This window comes from Balaenoptera borealis (genome assembly GCF_965194805.1).
Source record: "Balaenoptera borealis genome assembly, chromosome: 19".
Lineage (NCBI taxonomy): Eukaryota > Metazoa > Chordata > Mammalia > Artiodactyla > Balaenopteridae > Balaenoptera > Balaenoptera borealis.
In genome coordinates, this window is record NC_138878.1 from 63,956,388 (window position 1) to 63,973,916 (window position 17,529).

The following is a 17,529-nucleotide window of genomic DNA, read 5'->3' on the forward strand; positions in this document are numbered from 1 at the left end:
ATGTTGTGGAGAAGAACCTTTGTCCACAGGACTATCACTCTTGAGAGCTGCCACCATTAAAAAAATTCCAGCTGCACTGTTACCTGCTGAATTGAGATGTGTTTTCATTATTCTTTCTCCCTCCTCTGGGAGTGGGGCTCTTGGCCGCTCACTAGCCAAAGTACTTTTCCTTAATTTCCTAACTATCCTGTAGTTATCCTAACTATTCAAGTTATAAATAGTTGGGTCTTGTTAATAGGAAAGGAAATGGAAATTTGCCATGTTGTGGCCGTCTCAGAATTCAATCTGAAATGCTGGGTTATTGGGTAATTCCCTCCTTCAGACGTATTTTAAAGCACCAACACTGTGTGAGACGCTGTATTCCACACTGAAGATACATCAGTGAACAATACAGGCAAGGGAACAGCCTTTATGGACCTTACAATATAGTGAGGGAGAGAGTCAATGGATTATATGTCAGCAAGTGATAAGTCCTATGAAGAAAAATAGAGCCTAGTAATGGTAATTTATAGTAATGTATTGGTAATAATGGGGGAGGCCCTCCCCCCAAGCTTTTCTGGATATAATTTGAGCCAAGACTGAAGTACTGAGGGGAGTCACCCATCATAATATTGGTAACCAGAGAACATTCCAGGACTGTTTCTAATGATTGTATATGACAGGCTTCCTGCCTCAGATTCTCTGAGAAACTTAATGCAAGTTTCCCAGCCAAATCCCCCACCTCCTAAACTAGAACCTCTGGGGCTGGAATCCAGGACTGCATTTTTAACAATGGCCTGATGCACACCTAATTTTGACATTTTTTGCCCTAAATCTTGGATTACTATCCGCATCACCACCCGCAGGTTGTACTTTTCCCAGCGACTCCATACCTTGAATGGCCTCACTGCTAGTGGCCTTTTCCTAAGTCCCCCCCGCCGCCGCCCCCCATCACAACTTAGATTAGCCCCAGCCGCTCTTTTCTCTCGTTACTAGCCGACCCCGTACTGTACCAGCTTCTGGGAATCTTTTTCTGTTCTTAAAAACAGCTTTCTACAAACTATTTTCCGATCAGAAGCTTTCCGTGGCGTCCGTTTACCGGAGGTAACGGTAAATCTTTTCCCTTTCTACGAGTGCGTTCTCCGCTGCCATGCCGACAACTCCTACTTGTCCGTTTGGAAACTTTTTTTTTTTTTTTTTTTAATACAAAGTAGATAATACTCGCCGCGGCCGTATTACTTGTCTGCCTAGCCTGCTGAAAGCAACTTAGCCTGCATCATTTTTGCCTCGCGAAGCTTGAGACTGAAAATTTACCTATTTTCTGCAAGAGTCGAAGTACCAGGAAATTAGATAATTTCAGTGTCTTCTCACCTTCCCCGCCATCCCTGGCTCCTGGTACCCAAACCCGCCCCTTGGCCTTCTGTACGTCAGGTGTCCCAACATGGCCGCCCCCTGGGGCCGCGGAGAGCTGGGCGCGGACATATTGCCTCTCTAGGAAATCCCGGAAATCCGGTCGTCCTCGTTTCCTGAAACACCGCAGATCCACTTCGGCTGCCGTAGACGGAGCCGGACCGGTCTAGACGTCAAAGCAGTTCACAGAAGTACGGCGTTTAGGCTCCTTGTAGGTTGGGGAAATCAGGTTAGTGTGTGTTTTTGTCCCTGGATTTTTTTTTTTTTTTTTTTTTGTCACAGTGGTGGTTTTGTTTCGCCCAAGGGTGACGCGTGGACTTGGTGCAATCTGGACCCATGAGATTTTTGCCGGAGGGCAGAGGGGGAGGGTAGAAGTGCGGAGGTGGATGTATTTAACGCGAAGCAGGAGAGTACCTGCTTTGAGGTATTTGAAGGGAACCGGACGCGGGTTTTGTCTATGGTTTAGGTTGGGGGGTGTCCTGGGAGTCAGTACGATCAGATTCTGTAGAGATCATTGCTCTTCCAGGTGTCAGGGCTTGCGGTTCTGCAGATTGCAGGGCGTACGAGTGGCATTGACGATGATCGCAGTGTCGGGTTCAGGCTGGGGATTTAATTTGGGGCTCAGTGGTGTTGGGGCCTGGCTGGATGGTCATCATATGAGGGTGTCTGGCCCAGGTTTCGGATTAATAAGGAAGTGTTTAGTCAGTGTCTGTGGTACAGAGAGGCTTGTGAGGGCTGAGGCTTTGGACGCCGAAGACCCCTGGCTGTACTTTTTGGGTTGAGGTTCCAACTTCGGCTGCTGGGACGGAAGACGGTACAGCCCAGGGCAGTAGTTCGAAACCATCTGGTTTTCAGCTTTTTTGTGTGTGGGTTTTTTCTTTTTTAATTTATTTTATTGAAGTATAGTTGATTTACAATGTGTTAATTTCTACTGTACAGCAAAGTGATTCAGTTATACATATAGGTACATTCTTTTTCATACTCTTTTCCATTATGGTTTATCACAGGATATTGAACATCCCTGTGCTATACAGTAGGGCCTTGTTGTTTATCCTGGGCTTTTAGCTTTTAATCAAGGAGTTGACTACAGACTGAGGGACTAAACCAGCAATTTCGATCTGTTTTGTATCGTCTCTGCTGCTTTCGCACAGCAAAGGCAGAATATAGTCGTGACAGAGACATTTTGGCCTGCAAATTTGAAAATCTGTGTCTGTTCTCTTTGCAGAACATGTTTGCCAACACCTGCACTCACCTCCTAATATTGATATATTGTACCGGCACCGTTACTTGCTTCCCTGACATACGTGAACACTTTGTTCTTTGCTAACAGAATCTCCATTTTGTTTAATTATCTATCCCTATGGCATGGTGACCTATATCCCAGTTTATTAGTAAGTCCCGGTTGGTCTTAGTCAGTCATGTGGTTCGAGTTCCCATTGGTAGTGATTGAATTAGTACTAAGAAATGAGCTTAGGTATATGGGGCATTTCTAGCCAACTGTGTATGTAAAAATCTGCTTTGGGGTTTCTGGGGGAGCATTTTCTCTTTTAAATAAGTAATGCCTTGAATCTCTTTTTTCATGTTGATAATGATACTGATGAAAATTTTCTGCCCTATTTTCTAATGTTAACTTATTCTTATTTCAATGCATTGGCTCAACTCTGCAATACAAAATTGAAAAGTGGGGTGGTAATGGACATTTTTGTCTTGTTGCTTACTTATAAATTCACTTGCTATATTGTCTGAAGTCAACATGTTTTCAGGAGGGTAAATCTAGGATTTCAAATTTAATGACATGAAGATATTCATAGTATTCTTTCAGACAAAAAAAAAATCTGTATTTTTTTTTTTTTTTTTTTTGGCCATGTGTAGCATGTGGGATCTTAGTTCCCCGACCAGGGATCAAACCCATACCCCTGCAGTGGAAGTGCAGAGTCTTAACCACTGGACCACCAGGGAAGTCCCTCCCATTAATTCCTTCTGTCCTTTATTTGCACTTTCTCTTTTGACTCTAAATATTTATATATTATTGGTCTTTTCAAACAACAGGCTTTTAGTATTTTTGAGCTCTTCCATTTCTTTGTTAAATTAAAAGCTCTACAAGTGAGTCAGTATAAAAGGAATATATACATATAGGGACTTTCCTGGCGGTCCAGTGGTTAAGACTCTGCACTTCTACTGCAGGGAGTGAGGGTTCAATCCCTGGTCATGGAACTAAGATCTCACATGCCACACAGCACGGCCAAAAAAAAAAAAAAGAGGAATATATACATATATACAGACATTACTTACATCGAAAACAGCATTGCCAGCACCCCGGTGGTGTTCTGTGAACCTCTCCCCAATTATATTACATCCTCACACCCGAAGGTGAATACGATCTTGTCTATTAGCAAGCACTTTCAGGCTTTTCTTTATGGTGTTATAACAGAATCATTCCTCATCATTATAGTTTATTTAGTTTTGCATATTTTCAACTGTGTTTCAATGTAATTATACATCATGCATTTTTTAAACCATTTTTAAAAACTGAAGTGTAGTTGATTTACAGTATGTGTTAGCTTCAGGTGTACAGCAAAGTGATTCAGTTATACAGATATATAATCTTTTTCAGATTCTTTTCCATTGTAGGTTATTATAAGACATTGAGTATAATTCCCTGTGCTATGCAGTAGGTCCTTGTTGTTTGTCTACTTTATACACAGTAGTGTGTACATGTTCATCCCAAACTGCCAATTTATCTACCCACCCCCCATCCCCTCTGGTAACCATAAGTTTATTTTCTATGTCTGTGAGTCTATTTCTGTTTTGTAAATAAGTTCATTTATATCAGTTTTTTAGATTCCACATATGAGTGATATCATATGACAGTTGTCTTTTTCTGACTTACTTCACTTAATATGATAATCTCTAAGTCCATCCATGTTGCTACAGATGGCATTATTTCCTTCTTTTTTATGGCTGAGTAATATTCCATTGTATGTATACATACCACATCTTCTTTATCCATTCATCTATTAATGGACACTTGGGTTGCATCCACATCTTGACTATTGTAAATAGTGCTGCTATGAACATTGGGGTGCATGTATCTTTTCAGATTAGAGTTTTCTCCACATCATGCATTTTTTGTGTCAGGCTCAGTATTTGTGAGAATCATTCACATTTTTGCACATAGGTGTACTTTTTTTTTTCCTCTGTAACAAGGGTCAGGCAAATATATTATATAAATATCTACACAGTAAATATTTTAGGATTTCTGAGCCACATTTCTCTCACATGTACTTCTTTATTTTTGTTTTACAGTCCTTTAAAAACAAAAAAGTCATTCTTAGCTTGAAAGCTGTGCAAAGACTGTAGTTTTTCCACAGCATTCCATTGTTTGAATATTTGGTTTTTCCTAGTATTTATTAAACTTGTGTTGTTTGCATTTTGGTTTATTATGAGTAATGGTGCTATGGAAATTCCTGAGCGTGTCCGCTGGTTCAAATATGCTCATATTTTTGGATGGATGTATTTCTTAGATGTATTCTCAGAGTGAAATTGCTTCTGGCTTGGAGAACATGTGGAGATGCAGGGAGAGTGACTCTCCTATAGGGGGCACTCCTTGCCCTTACACACATACCCTGCCCTAGGCATCTCTTCCATCTGGCTGTTCCTGAGTTACATTCTTTTATAATAAGTAAATATAATAACTAAAATGTTTCTCTGAGTTCTGTGAACGGTTCTGGAAAATTTTTGTTTTGTGTTTCATTTTTTTGTTGTTGTTTTTTAGGCCGTGCCGCGCGGCATGTGGGATATTAGTTCCCCGACCAGGGATCAAATCCATGCTCCCTGCAGTGGAAGCATGGAGTCCTAACCACTGGGCCACCAGGGAATTCCCTGCTCTAGCAAATTAATCAACCCAAGGAGGGGGGTCATTGGAACCTGCCATCTGTAGCTGGTTGCTTAGAAGTACACGTGACAACATGGACTTGTGTTTGCACATGAAGTAGGAGGTAGAAGCCAGTCTCATAGGACTGAGCCTTCAACCGGTGGGATATGATATTATCTCCAGGTACATAGCGACAGAATTGAGTTGAACTGTAGGACACCCAGCCGGTGTTGCAGCATTGCTTGGTGGTGTGTTCAAAAAACACACATATTCAAATTGGTGTCAGAATCGTACCTTCTTCTGGATGAGTTTCTTGTTATTACATTTCCCTGTTCTGATAGCACCGCAAATTATGTACTTTAAGAAAATTACTAGTGTTCATTATGACACTAGAGATTACACATCACATGTAATTATTCTTTGTCAAATTCTTACGTTAATTAGTACTTCTGCACTTTCCTCTGACAATACAGTCATCTTAGAGCACCTCAACTTCATTTACCACCTTCTAATTTATGTACTATTATTTTGTATTTTAGTTTTTTATGTATTTAAAATCTCCTAAGATATTACCATTATTGTTTACAAGACAGTGCTTCTGGTTTGCCCAGTACATTGGTCTTCAAACTGAAGTGTGTGTACTCACAGGGTGTATAGAAACGTTTGAGGAGGTTCCTGAGCGCACACGGTTTAAAGGAAAGCAGTGCCCAGCACCTCTCCTCCCATACGGTCCCTTTTGTATAACTGAGCGGCCTGAGATTCTCCTGCTCCTGAGGCCTGCTGCTGGGATGGATCTCGTTTCCCTCATCCCCTCTGACAGTCACCCCACTTCAACTTCACGGGGTAAAGGAATACCCCCACCACAGTCAGAAGCTTAGGCTTTTTGGGCAGAGGAATAAAGTCTTCTGGGGCAGCAGTCTTCTCGGGACACTCAGCAGTGCTGTGGGCATTGGGTTAAGGTGAGTGCCCAGGAGCAGCGTTAGCGTCTGGGCCCAGAGGAAATGTACCCTCAGCTTGAATTTTCTCCTCAACCCACAGGTCCTGACTCTCCAGGAGCAAAAGAATCAGTAGAAGGAGGAAGAAGTTACAGGATTTGATATCAGCATTTCTTGGGACACACTTGATTGAAGACAGAACAGAATTTAGGGCAGATCCAGAAGACACAGCGACAGAACCTCCCTGTTGCCAGCTGTTTTCAGAAAACAGAAGAAAATGATCGAGGCCCAGGTGACTTTTGTTCTGTTTTATTCTTTCCTTTGTTCCCTGATGGATTTGTAGAGGCCTGTAAAAAATCACTTCCATTATTCTGTAAAGTATAAATATGTGTATCTTTTCTCTGTCATTCATATATATATATATATATATATATATATATATATATATATATATATATATATATATATACACACACAAACATATATATATATATGAGAATGTGGTGTCTCTAGCTTAACAAGAAGATTTAACTTCTACACATTATAGAAACTTCTAATTGGATAAATGGATGGGTGGCTGACTACACAATTAGAGAATATTTTATTAGACATTTGCTTCTTCAATGGTTTATTAAAATAAAAACCCTGCTAGATATCTCGATGCAGCCTATAAAGTGGAAATGAGCAGAAAAACTTTAACATTTCTTCCGTATCATCAAAAGGACATCATTTCATTAAACACCACTGTTATTACAGGAAACCCTGACATTTGACGATGTGGCCGTTGACTTCACGTGGGAGGAGTGGCAGTTTCTGGCCCCTCCTCAGAAGGACCTGTACCGGGACGTGATGCTGGAGAACTATAGCAACCTGCTGTCTGTGGGTGAGGATGGCTCCCCTGGGTCCCTTAGAGGGTCCCCAATCAGTGGCCTCTCCTTTCTCAGCTTCTGAAAGCTCTGGAGTGTCTGTGATGCTCTGAAGCAATAGATTCTTAGCCCCTTACCCAGATACGTGGGTATGTTCTCCCTTCTCCTGAGAGAAAAGCCTTTACTTTGTAGGTTGTAACATTGTTTTGTCCTCAAATGTAACACTCTGCTGTCTTCACAGATCCCAAGCCCAATTCAGTGGGTCTAAATCTGTTGTCATTTCCCATGAATAGGTTATAAAGCCAGCAAACCAGACATACTCTCCAAGTTGGATCAAGGAGAACCATGGACGATGGAAGATGAAATCCACTGTGGAACCCATTCAGGTGAGTGAGAGACCAGCAAGGTGACAGGCATGGAAATCACACTGTAGTTGGTCAGAGAAGAGTCACAGCTGAGAGGGGGTTGGACGCTGGGTAAGCAGTGCCTCCGTGCATCTCTCTCCCGATGTCAGACCTCTTTTTCTTTGTAGGAGTTTAGAGAAAAATATATCCTTTCTTAGGGAAGACTCTTGTCTTTTCTGGGATCTGTTTCTTCTTTATTTTACCCCCATCTTGATTTTTGTTTGCATAGTTTTCTTCTCCCTAGGATTCTCATATCTTTTCCTTCTTCTTCATACACTTCCACCTCCTTTTCTATGAAATTCCACCTTCCAAGGCCTCTCTCCAAAGATAAAACTTTGAATTGCTCACTGTCTTCTGGCTACTGCACCTTTCTGCTCCACTGGTAATGTTGATTTCCTTCCTTACATCCACCCCATCTTGGATGCCGTGCCCCAAAGTAGACTGGTCTTCACTGTGCCTTATTCCCGCTCTGAGGTTCTCCAAAGGTTTTGTTTTCCATTTTCTCCAATGATCTCTTAACCTTCAAAGTTTTCTTCATCATAATAAGCTAAGCTCCTTAGGGTCACTGGAGAAGACTCCCAAATTGATCTCTCCCCAGTGTGATCCACCACAGAGTTGGGTTCTATATAACTTATCTCAATGGCAGCTCTCCTGAGTTCCCAGTAACTGCAAGGACCCAGGATCATCTTCCCTCCCAGGAAACCCGAGAGGTTTAGGTTCTACCTTACTCCTGTGCATCCTCCATCCTGGCCATTCAGGCATTACCTCAAATGTCCCCCACCTGCAGAGCTCTTTTCTGTAAAGGGGTCTGCTGTTCATCAAGAATTTTTAACTAGGAAAGTTATTTTAACATCCTACATTCTCAGTTCCAGCCTCAACCAGACCATAACTCTTGCCTACTTCGAATTAATTCCTTTGTGTATTTACTGATTTTGAACTTTCTTCTCGTTCATTGTAGACCTTACCATTGTATTCACTTCCTGAAAGCTTTCATTTCTTTCCCCTCATCTTCTGATAACATTAAGTCCCAGGTAGGGACTTCCCTGGCAGTCCAATGGTTAAGACTCCACGCTTCCAGTGCAGGGCACGTGGGTTCAATCCCTGTTCGGGGAGCTAATATCCCATGTGCCATGTGGCACAGCCAAAAAAAGTTCGTTCCAGGTAACCATGTTACCTGTCACATGACATAAAAATTCTTCTTTTAGTGATCGCCATGACATATCATCTTGTTCACACAGAGATTTCCATCTTCTTTCCTAAACCGCCCAATCTGTTTCATACATGTGATTGCTTCCTTGATTCATTCCTCTATGAATTATTTTTTTGATAGTCTAGTGTAAGCTGGAAGGTAACAGCAGTTGATAAAACAAATAGACCAAGAGCTTTCATTCTAAGAGGACGAGACATCAATTTAATCAAAATTTAAAATAAATAATATGTCTAGGGGGTGAAAAGTGCCGTGATGGAATGAAGTTGCATAATGGATCTCTCTGAGGTGCACATTGTAAGTTAAATGTGCTTGGAGTTCTCTGCTGTGTCATTTTCTTTGTCTTTTTTTTTCCTTTCCTTTTCTTTTTTTTTTTTTTTGTCTTCTAGTTTTTTCTTTTCTTTTTCTGCTGTGTCATATTCTTCATTCCCCTCATGCAGACCACAACAATGGATCCATGCGGAGGCCTGTCTTCCTCCAAAATGAGCCCTGGTTTCCTCCACCTCTCTTCCTCTCCATCATTCCTTCCCGCCAGGTTTCCCAACCTGCAGCTGTTTTCCTGTGTCTATCTCTGCCCTGTAAAGTGGTTTTACCCACCTACAGTATAGGCTCCGTGAACACGAGGAGTATGTTTGTGAATCCCCAACACTAGCACCGTTCCTGGTACACAGAGGTGATCAGTAAGGATCTGTGGAATGAATGAGTCCATCCCTCCCCAATTTGGATGAGGTGGCCCTGCAACCTGTGGTCTCCTGCTCACAGGAAATTGCTCGTATTTTACAGTATTTAGAAAGTAACCAAATCTGTATTTATTCATTATGACTGTTTTTTTCCAATGTATACAGAACATTAAACATGGAGTTTTATTAACATTCATACCATAGGGTCATCACTAAAAAGACACCTCACATCAAAGTATTTTTAAAAATACCTTGGGGCTTCCCTGGTGGCGCAGTGGTTGAGAGTCTGCCTGCCAATGCAGGGGACACGGGTTCGAGCCCTGGTCTGGGAGGATCCTACATGCTGCGGAGCAACTGGGCCCGTGAGCCACAATTGCTGAGCCTGCGCGTCTGGAGCCTGTGCTCCACAGCAAGAGAGGCCGCGATGGTGAGAGGCCCACGCACCACGATGAAGAGTGGCCCCCACTTGCCGCAACTAGAGAAAGCCCTAGCACAGAAACGAGGACCCAACACAGCCATAAAAATAAATAAATAAATAAATAAATTTAAAAAAAAAAAAAAAAGGTTCCATAGGGAAAGCAGTTAACATCATTGGCTGTTAATCAGAGTTGTTCCTTTAAAAACAAACAAACAAACAAAAAAACCTTTATTCCAAATCTGGAATGTGGAGGATTTCATTCTTCTTTTCTTTCCTAGAAGTCTGGAAAGTTGATGATCACCTGCTGGAGCACTTACAAAATGAAAGCATGGAGAAGAGACTAGAACAATGGCACAAACAGAACCCACTGGAATATTCTGTTCATCGGAGGAGAACTCATTTTCTGTTCAGGCAAAATCATGGTATGTTTGACTTACATAGAAAAAGTATGAAATCAAATTTAACTTTACTTTCCAAGAGCAGGAGCTATGAAATAAACAGCCCTGCTGAGTTTACTGGAGAAGTCAGATCCTGTCTCCATGCTGACAATGAACAATTTCATACTGAAATTAAATTCCCCACAAGCCAAAAACTCACCAGCACTAAGTCCCAATTCATCAAGCATCAGAAGACTCAAAAAATAAAGAAATCTCACGTATGTGGTGAATGTGGGAAAGCTTTCATCAAAAAGTCTTGGCTCACTGATCACCAGAATCTTCATACAGGAGAGAAGCCCCATCGATGTAATCTATGTGGGAAAGCCTTCTTCAGAAAGTTCAAGCTCACTGAACATCAGAGAACGCATACAGGAGAGAAACCTTATGAATGCACTGAATGTGGCAAAGCCTTCCTCAAGAAATCAGGGCTCAGTGTCCATCAGAAAACCCATACCGGGGAGAAACCATTTATATGCAGTGAATGCGGAAAGGGCTTCATCCAGAAGGGAAATCTTATGGTGCATCAGCGGATTCACACAGGCGAGAAACCTTATATATGCAATGAATGTGGAAAAGGCTTCAGCCAAAAGACATGCCTCACAGCACACCAGAGATTTCACACAGGAACGACTCCCTTTGTGTGTGGGGAATGTGGAAAAACCCTTTCCCAGAAGACAGGTCTCATTAAACACCAAAGGACTCACACAGGAGAGAAACCCTTTGAATGCAGCGATTGTGGGAAAGGCTTTATCGAGAAGCCGCAGCTCGTTATACATCAGAGAATCCATACAGGGGAGAAACCTTATAGATGTAGTGAATGTGGGAAATCATTCAGAGGGAAGTCAGTCCTCAATAAACATCAGAAAACTCATTCAGTCAAGGTGGAAAATTCTCCCTCAGAGGGTCACAGGTCCTCACAGAGCAGTGTTGTCCTCCAAGAGAAAAACCTAAATACAGTGACAATGCAAGTACCTTCTGTGGTCCCTCAGACATCAGTCAACATCAGTGGGCTCCTAGCAAACAGGAATGTAGTCATAGTGGGACAGCCTGTGGCCAGATGTGCACCCACAGGAGACAGCAGAGGGTTGGCACAGGAGAGAACCCTTATGAATGCAGTGAATGTGGTTGTGCCTTCAGTGGTCAATTATATTTTATTTTATGTCACAGAAAACCAGTAGGGAAAAAAATTAAGACATTCTCTGAGCGAAAATTTCTAGTTCATATGGTGGCTGAAAAGTATACACTGAGAGAAACTATAAATGCTGAGACTGGGAACACATGACCTACTCATCCAATTACGTATATGCCTTGATACTGAGGCATAATCTGATGTTAACCCAAACACATACACATCAATTGCTCTGTTGTGTCAATTAAATAAATGAAGGAAGCCTGAGTTCAACTAAGTGGAGGAAATAAGGAGGTGAATTTTTTAAACATATAATTTGTTTCTGGAAGGTTGCTATGGGGGAAAAATCACAAGAGGTCTAATATTGGATTGGTGGGCTATGGGGCGTGTATATATCAATTCAGTTTCCCTGGGCCAAGGTGAACGATGAATCTGAAACTGGGATGTCTTCCTTAAACTTTCAGAAGTTTATATTATGCAGAGGGACTAATGAAACAACAGCCTTAGGCTGAGTCAGTTTGGTCTTTCACAGAGTATTTGTCAAATTCGTCCTTGGTATATGGTTCTGTTCCAAAAGCTGAGGATACTGTGATCAGAACAGAGAAAGCTCATGGTCCCCTGTAGAGACCATTGAGGTAGTCGGATTATCTTTAAGTGGCATCTCTACACTCAAGCTAATTTAGTGAGAGGATGTAAGTATCCATAATAAGTGAAATGGACCTGGAGTAATTGGCTCAAGGGAATATGACAATTTATTGTTGAAGGAGCATCATTTGGGGGATGGGGGAAGGAGTTAATAATGGTATTTAAGCACCATAGAACACAAATAAGTTTTTTTTAAATTTATTGAAGTATAGTTGATGTACAATGTTAATTTCTGCTGTACAGCAAAGTGACTCAGTTATATGTATGTATATATATTCTTTTTCATATTTTTTCCATTATGGTTTATCACAGAATAATGAGTATAGTCCCCTGTGCTATACAGTAGGACCTCGTTGTTTCAAGTAAGTTATTTTTTACTTTTATTTATGTATTTATTTGGCCACGTCACACGGCTTGTGGGATCTTAGTTCCCTGAACAGGGATTGAACCAGGGCCCTCAGCAATGAAAGTGTGGAGTCCTAACCACTGGATCGCCAGGGAATTCCCCAAATAAGTTATTTTTTTAGATGCCTATTTGTTATCTCCACGAGGAAATTATAAATTCCTTAATTTTAGTGGCTTTCTTTAAATTTTAATGTTTAAAAAAATTGAAAACCAGTAAGATGAAAAATCAGTTCTTCAGCCACATTTCAAGCACTCAACAGTCATGTGACTTGTGGCAATAGAATTGGACAGCACAGACAGCAAAATGGTGAGACAATGGGAAGATGCTCTACCGTCATTTCCATTGTACCAGGAAGTTATATTGGAGAGTGCTGGTTTCTATGATTTTCGGTTTCCCAGCACAGAGGGGGGAAAAAAATTCTTATCATCTCTAGATTTGGAAAGTGAATGAATAAACTAATGGGCTAATCAAAATGTATTCTGTCTGTCACTGAAGGGAAAGACAGTTCTAAAGACCAAAATTGACACCCCAAACTGTTTGAGGTTAGAGAGACTTAACTGATTATAAAGGGACAAAGCAGAAAAGGAAAATGATTCCTAGAATAGAACAAAATGCAAAATGAGAGCCTTAGTCTTTAAGAATGGTGGAGTGTATAGGGAGTGGGGGGAGGTGAGATCTTCTTGGAATGTCTTGGAAATGAATCCTGAGATTTGTCCACAGGCCTAACACCTGTGAAGAGTTGCCATTTAAAGATCCTGGCTCCTCTGTGACCTGCTGAATTGAGACAGGTGTCTTCTATCTCCCTCATTCCTTCCTGCTGTCCTCAAAGTGGGGTCTTTGCTTTCTCCTTTATCCAGAGTTCTTTCCCATGATCCCATGAGGATATAAGATCCCAATTACAAACAGTCCTACTCATAGGAAAAGACATGGAAATTTGCCGTGCTGTGGCCCACTCAGAATTCAATCAAAATCCTGGGTCTGGGTAATTTACTCCTCCAGAAACGTTTTAAAGCGCCATCACTGTGCAAATCACTGTTTTACACAGCGAGAAAACATCAGTGAGCAAAACAGGCAAAGGAACAGCCTTTATGGTGGACCATATAATCTAGTGAAGGAGAGAGATGGTGAGAGAGATTACAAAATGTCAGGAAGTGATAAATCCTATGAGGAGAAATGAAGTCTAATAATAGTAATTTATAGTAATCTGTAGGTAGTAATGAGGGAGATTTCCCCCTCCCCAAGGAAAGGCTTTTCTGGATATAATTTGAGCCAAAACCGAAGTACTGAGGGGAATCACCCTTCAGAATATATGTAACCAGAGAACATTCCAGGACTGTTTGTAATAATTGTCTATGACAAACTTCCTGCCTCAGATTCTCTGAGAAACTTAATGCAATTCCTGAGTCACACCCCACACCTCCTAAACCAGAACCTCTGGGGCTGGAGTCCCGGACTCTGCATTTTTAACAAGGGCCTGATGCACACCTAATTTTGAACATATTTGTCCTAAATCCTGGGCTACGGTCCCCATCACCACCCTCACATTATAATGGGATGGATTCAGGACAGAGAGTCTCCAGCAAAGAATCAGTCACGAGGGCTCCAGCAACCTGACCCTCAGCTCCCCTCCACTTCCTGTCCTGTGACTCTCCACTTCCAGCCAAGGCATGGTCAGGCAGGCTCACTCCTCGAACTGATCCGTTGGGGCCTGGGATGGGTTGGCTGGGCTGCCCTGAGCTCTGAGGGCCACGTGCTGAGCTTACCTTTCAGAACTTGGCATCCCCAGGTAAAGGAGGCCCAGTGCATGCCTAAGCCTGCTTCCACACCCAGGATCCTTACGATTTCAATAAAGATCACCCTTCACCTCAAACAGTGGTTAGGAGTGGGCAATTAAGTCATACTGCCTGATTTGTTTTTAAAAATAAATTTATTTATTTATTTTTGTCTGCATTGGGTCTTTGTTGCTGTGCCCAGGCTTCCTCTAGTTGCAGCGATCGGGGGCTACTCTTCGTTGCGGTGTGCGAGCTTCTCACTGCGGTGGCTTCTCTTGTTGCGGGGCACAGGCTCCAGGCATGTGGGCTTCAGTAGTTGTGGCCCGCGGGCTCAGTAATTGTGGCTCGCAGGCTCTAGAGTGCAGGCTCAGTAGTTGTGGCGCACGGGCTTCATTGCTCTATGGCATGTGGGATCTTCCCTGACCAGGGCTTGAACCTGTGTCCCCTGAATTGGCAGGCGGATTCTTAACCACTGCGCCACCAGGGAAGTCCCATACTGCCTGATTTGAATCCTGCCGTGCCAGCCCTGAGCTGTGTGCCTCTGAGCAAGTTACTCAACTCACCTCAGTTTATCTTTAATATCTGCCTGGGTAGATTTATTGTGAGAAGTAGATGTAGTTAAAATAGTGCCTGCCAAATGCAATTAATAACAGTATTATCATTAGTCCTAGTGAGGGAGGACTTTCCTTTCTTTCCTCCTATCTTCTGGGTCCCTCCTTCATTCTTCATCATCTTCAACAATCACTTCTTCAGTGAAGCTTTCCCTCACTCGGCCAGGTTCCCCAATTTCTGGCCCTCCATAGAACTATGTTCCTCTCCTTATAAGCCCTTTATAGACTTGCAGTTTTATTTTTCCTGGATTTAGATGTGTATTCCCCATCAAGATTGGATTGAAATTGTTTGAATAGGTCACAGAGTCATGTGGTTCAAAACTTAAAACTGTATAAAAAGGTGCATTTATGAGTCTCACTTTTACCCTGTTCTCAGTTTGTTTTCCCTTGACCTTCTGGCTCCCACAGGTAAGTTTTATTCCCTCCAGTGTTTTGTTTTTGTTTTTTTTTGGCAGTACAAGCAAGTAGATACTACTTTTTGTCCCTTTTCAAAAAGCAGCACATATAAACATTCTCTTGCACCTTTGCTGTATTTAATTTTCACTGAGCAGCATAGAACCTTGACGAAGAGAATACTGTATCTTGCAAGCCAAATTCAGTTATTCATTTAATAGTCCGTTATTGAAAACTTCTGTTCAAGTTTTCTGAGCACTGTGGATACAAAAATATTACAGAGTTTCTGTCTGAGGAACTCATAGTACATTTTGGAGGGCCGTCAAATTAGTATATTATGATGGTCTAGAAAGATAAATGATCTTCAGTCATCCCTTGTATAGACATGTTTTCTCTTTTGGATGCCTTTTATACTTCCTATCGTTAGCACCACAATACAGCTACAATTTTATATTTAATAACTGTATTATTGTTTTTGAGACTGACCTGGAAGGTGTCCGAGAATGCTATCTGAAGAAGTGACATCTAAGATGACTCATGAAAGAACAGCCATAGTAACTAATATTCTCTCATTGCTTCCTGTGTGCCAAGGACTTCAATGGAGGGAAAGTATCTGCAAATTCCTGGTAGCATATGAGACCACAGGGCATTGGGAAGTGGAAGGCAGGGAGTAATGGAGGATGATAACGGAGAATCCGTCTGATGTTTGCTTGTATACAGTCTTAAAAGAATTCTCTTGAGATCTTGCTTTAATCTGTAATCAGTATACTAATTCAGAGTTTCATGGAGGGTATGGTAATAAACATGGTGTGGTATGGAAAAAAAGGAGGTGGTTGGAGAGACACCTTCTAAGAAGGGACCAGTGTGGTGGCAAATTCAGTAGTAATTCAGATAAGTAGACTAAAGCAATGAGGGCGAGTACAGGGAGTGATTCAGAAGTTATTTCTGAGACAGCATAACAGGAATTGGTGGCCAGTGTGACAACGACATATAAGTTTTGTTTTGGCTTCGTCCTCTGACCTTTTCACAGCAACCTCCAGTAACCTACAATCCAGGTAACAGGTCTCTATTCTTAATTTATTGTGTAATAGTGACAGCTAGATGAGAAACAGAATAAGGGAGAATTCAGTCTGGAAGGGAGAAGGACTTCCATTTTAGAGTTGTGTAGTTTGAGGAGCTGTGAGACTGGAGCAGGCAGTATGTTTTGATGCTGTGTTAATAAAATCTTTTGGGTTTAGTGGGTACTTAGTGAAGAGTCCATCTCCAAGCCCAAACCCCAAATATAATCAAAATTGTAAGTTTTACTTAATCCATTCAAAAATTTGAAATGCATATGTTTATTAATGTTTGCCATGTGAGGATCACATTATAAATACTGTTCTGGAGGTCAGTATTTCATCCTTTTGAAGTCACTTAAAAAATACTGGTAATTCTATAATTGGCTTTTTAATGGCTATAAACCGTTCTGTTGAAGGAATGTGTTTAATTTACCAAACTATTCACCTGCTGATTGTACATTCAAGTTATTCCTAGTGTTAAAAAATTTTACCAAAATTTCTGTGGTTAATATAAAAAGTTTTTAACAAAGATTCTTAGCATTGAAATTTCTACATCAACGAGAACGAAAAATTTAAATTGTATAGATAATTCTAATAAATTGCCCTCTAGAAAGAATGTATAGATAATATCCTCTACCACCCCTTTGCCTGCATAAAATGATGGCTAATATTTCTTAAGTGTGTTTATTTTATTTGGGAATCATGCCAAACAGTATAACAGCACAGGTCACCATTTAATTACTCTGAAATGCCCTTCGTTTTTTAAGGAAACATTCGCATACATTTGAAGCCTCACCCCTCTCCCTTCCCTACTAAAGGCAGCCACATTCCCAGGCCCCTGTGGGCATCGATGTTCACAGAGCCCCGCTCTCAGCATCGGCCCCGCCCCTTCAACAGGTCTCAGACCAGCCGTACTCATTCCCATCCTCGCTTTACCTCTTTCCAAATTTCACCAGGACTCGAAGTTTCCGTGTTTTGTCCAGGACCTGACCGCCGCCTTCACAACGTGTCTCACCTCCTGCAAACTTCGTTGACCTTCCCAAGTTTCCTCCTAACACTCGCTCCTCGGGTCTCTGCCGAACGGAACTGCACTTCCTGTAAGATGGCCGCCCCCTTGCTGCTCCTCCGTCGTGGCTCACGGGCGCCGCCATCTCTCCCGTTTTGCCCAAAAGACAAAATAGAATCCAGCTCGCGCCGCCACGGCCTTGGATAGGGTCCAGCCTCTAAAAAAATTATTCAGCCTAGTGCTTCTGACCGACAACGAGGAGGGAAAGGGAAGGAGGTGTCCAAAAGCGATTTCAGTTC

The 17,529-nt window shown here is 41.8% G+C and overlaps 1 protein-coding gene and 1 long non-coding RNA gene across 5 annotated transcripts; one reads left to right on the forward strand and one right to left on the reverse strand.

Moving 5' to 3' along the window:
- The first annotated feature begins 1,512 nt into the window (after window positions 1–1,512).
- LOC309616867 (zinc finger protein 350-like) lies at window positions 1,513–15,233 on the forward strand. 4 transcript variants are annotated; one of them, XM_082368156.1, is made up of 5 exons: window positions 1,513–1,618; window positions 6,302–6,490; window positions 6,955–7,081; window positions 7,358–7,450; window positions 10,052–15,233. In XM_082368156.1, exons 2-5 carry the CDS (start codon window positions 6,476–6,478, stop codon window positions 11,386–11,388), a joined length of 1,572 nt encoding a protein of 523 aa, XP_082224282.1. In that variant the 5' UTR covers window positions 1,513–1,618; window positions 6,302–6,475; the 3' UTR covers window positions 11,389–15,233. The 4 variants fall into 4 exon arrangements, with proteins under 4 accessions (XP_082224282.1, XP_082224285.1, XP_082224284.1 ...); XM_082368159.1 differs by lacking the exon at window positions 1,513–1,618 and adding an exon at window positions 1,640–1,813; XM_082368158.1 differs by lacking the exon at window positions 1,513–1,618 and adding an exon at window positions 1,845–5,446.
- Window positions 14,299–17,274, reverse strand: LOC309616967. The gene is made up of 2 exons (XR_014237687.1): window positions 17,161–17,274; window positions 14,299–15,424 (listed from the first exon to the last, which is right to left on the reverse strand). It is a non-coding gene; the product is annotated as an uncharacterized lncRNA (long non-coding RNA).
- Window positions 17,275–17,529: the final 255 nt, after the last annotated feature.

Coding starts and splice junctions, on each gene's coding strand:
- LOC309616867 (XM_082368156.1), top strand. Junction 7,082..7,357: donor TAGCAACCTGCTGTCTGTGG/GTGAGGATGGCT, acceptor TCCCATGAATAG/GTTATAAAGCCAGCAAACCA. Junction 7,451..10,051: donor CCACTGTGGAACCCATTCAG/GTGAGTGAGAGA, acceptor TTTCTTTCCTAG/AAGTCTGGAAAGTTGATGAT.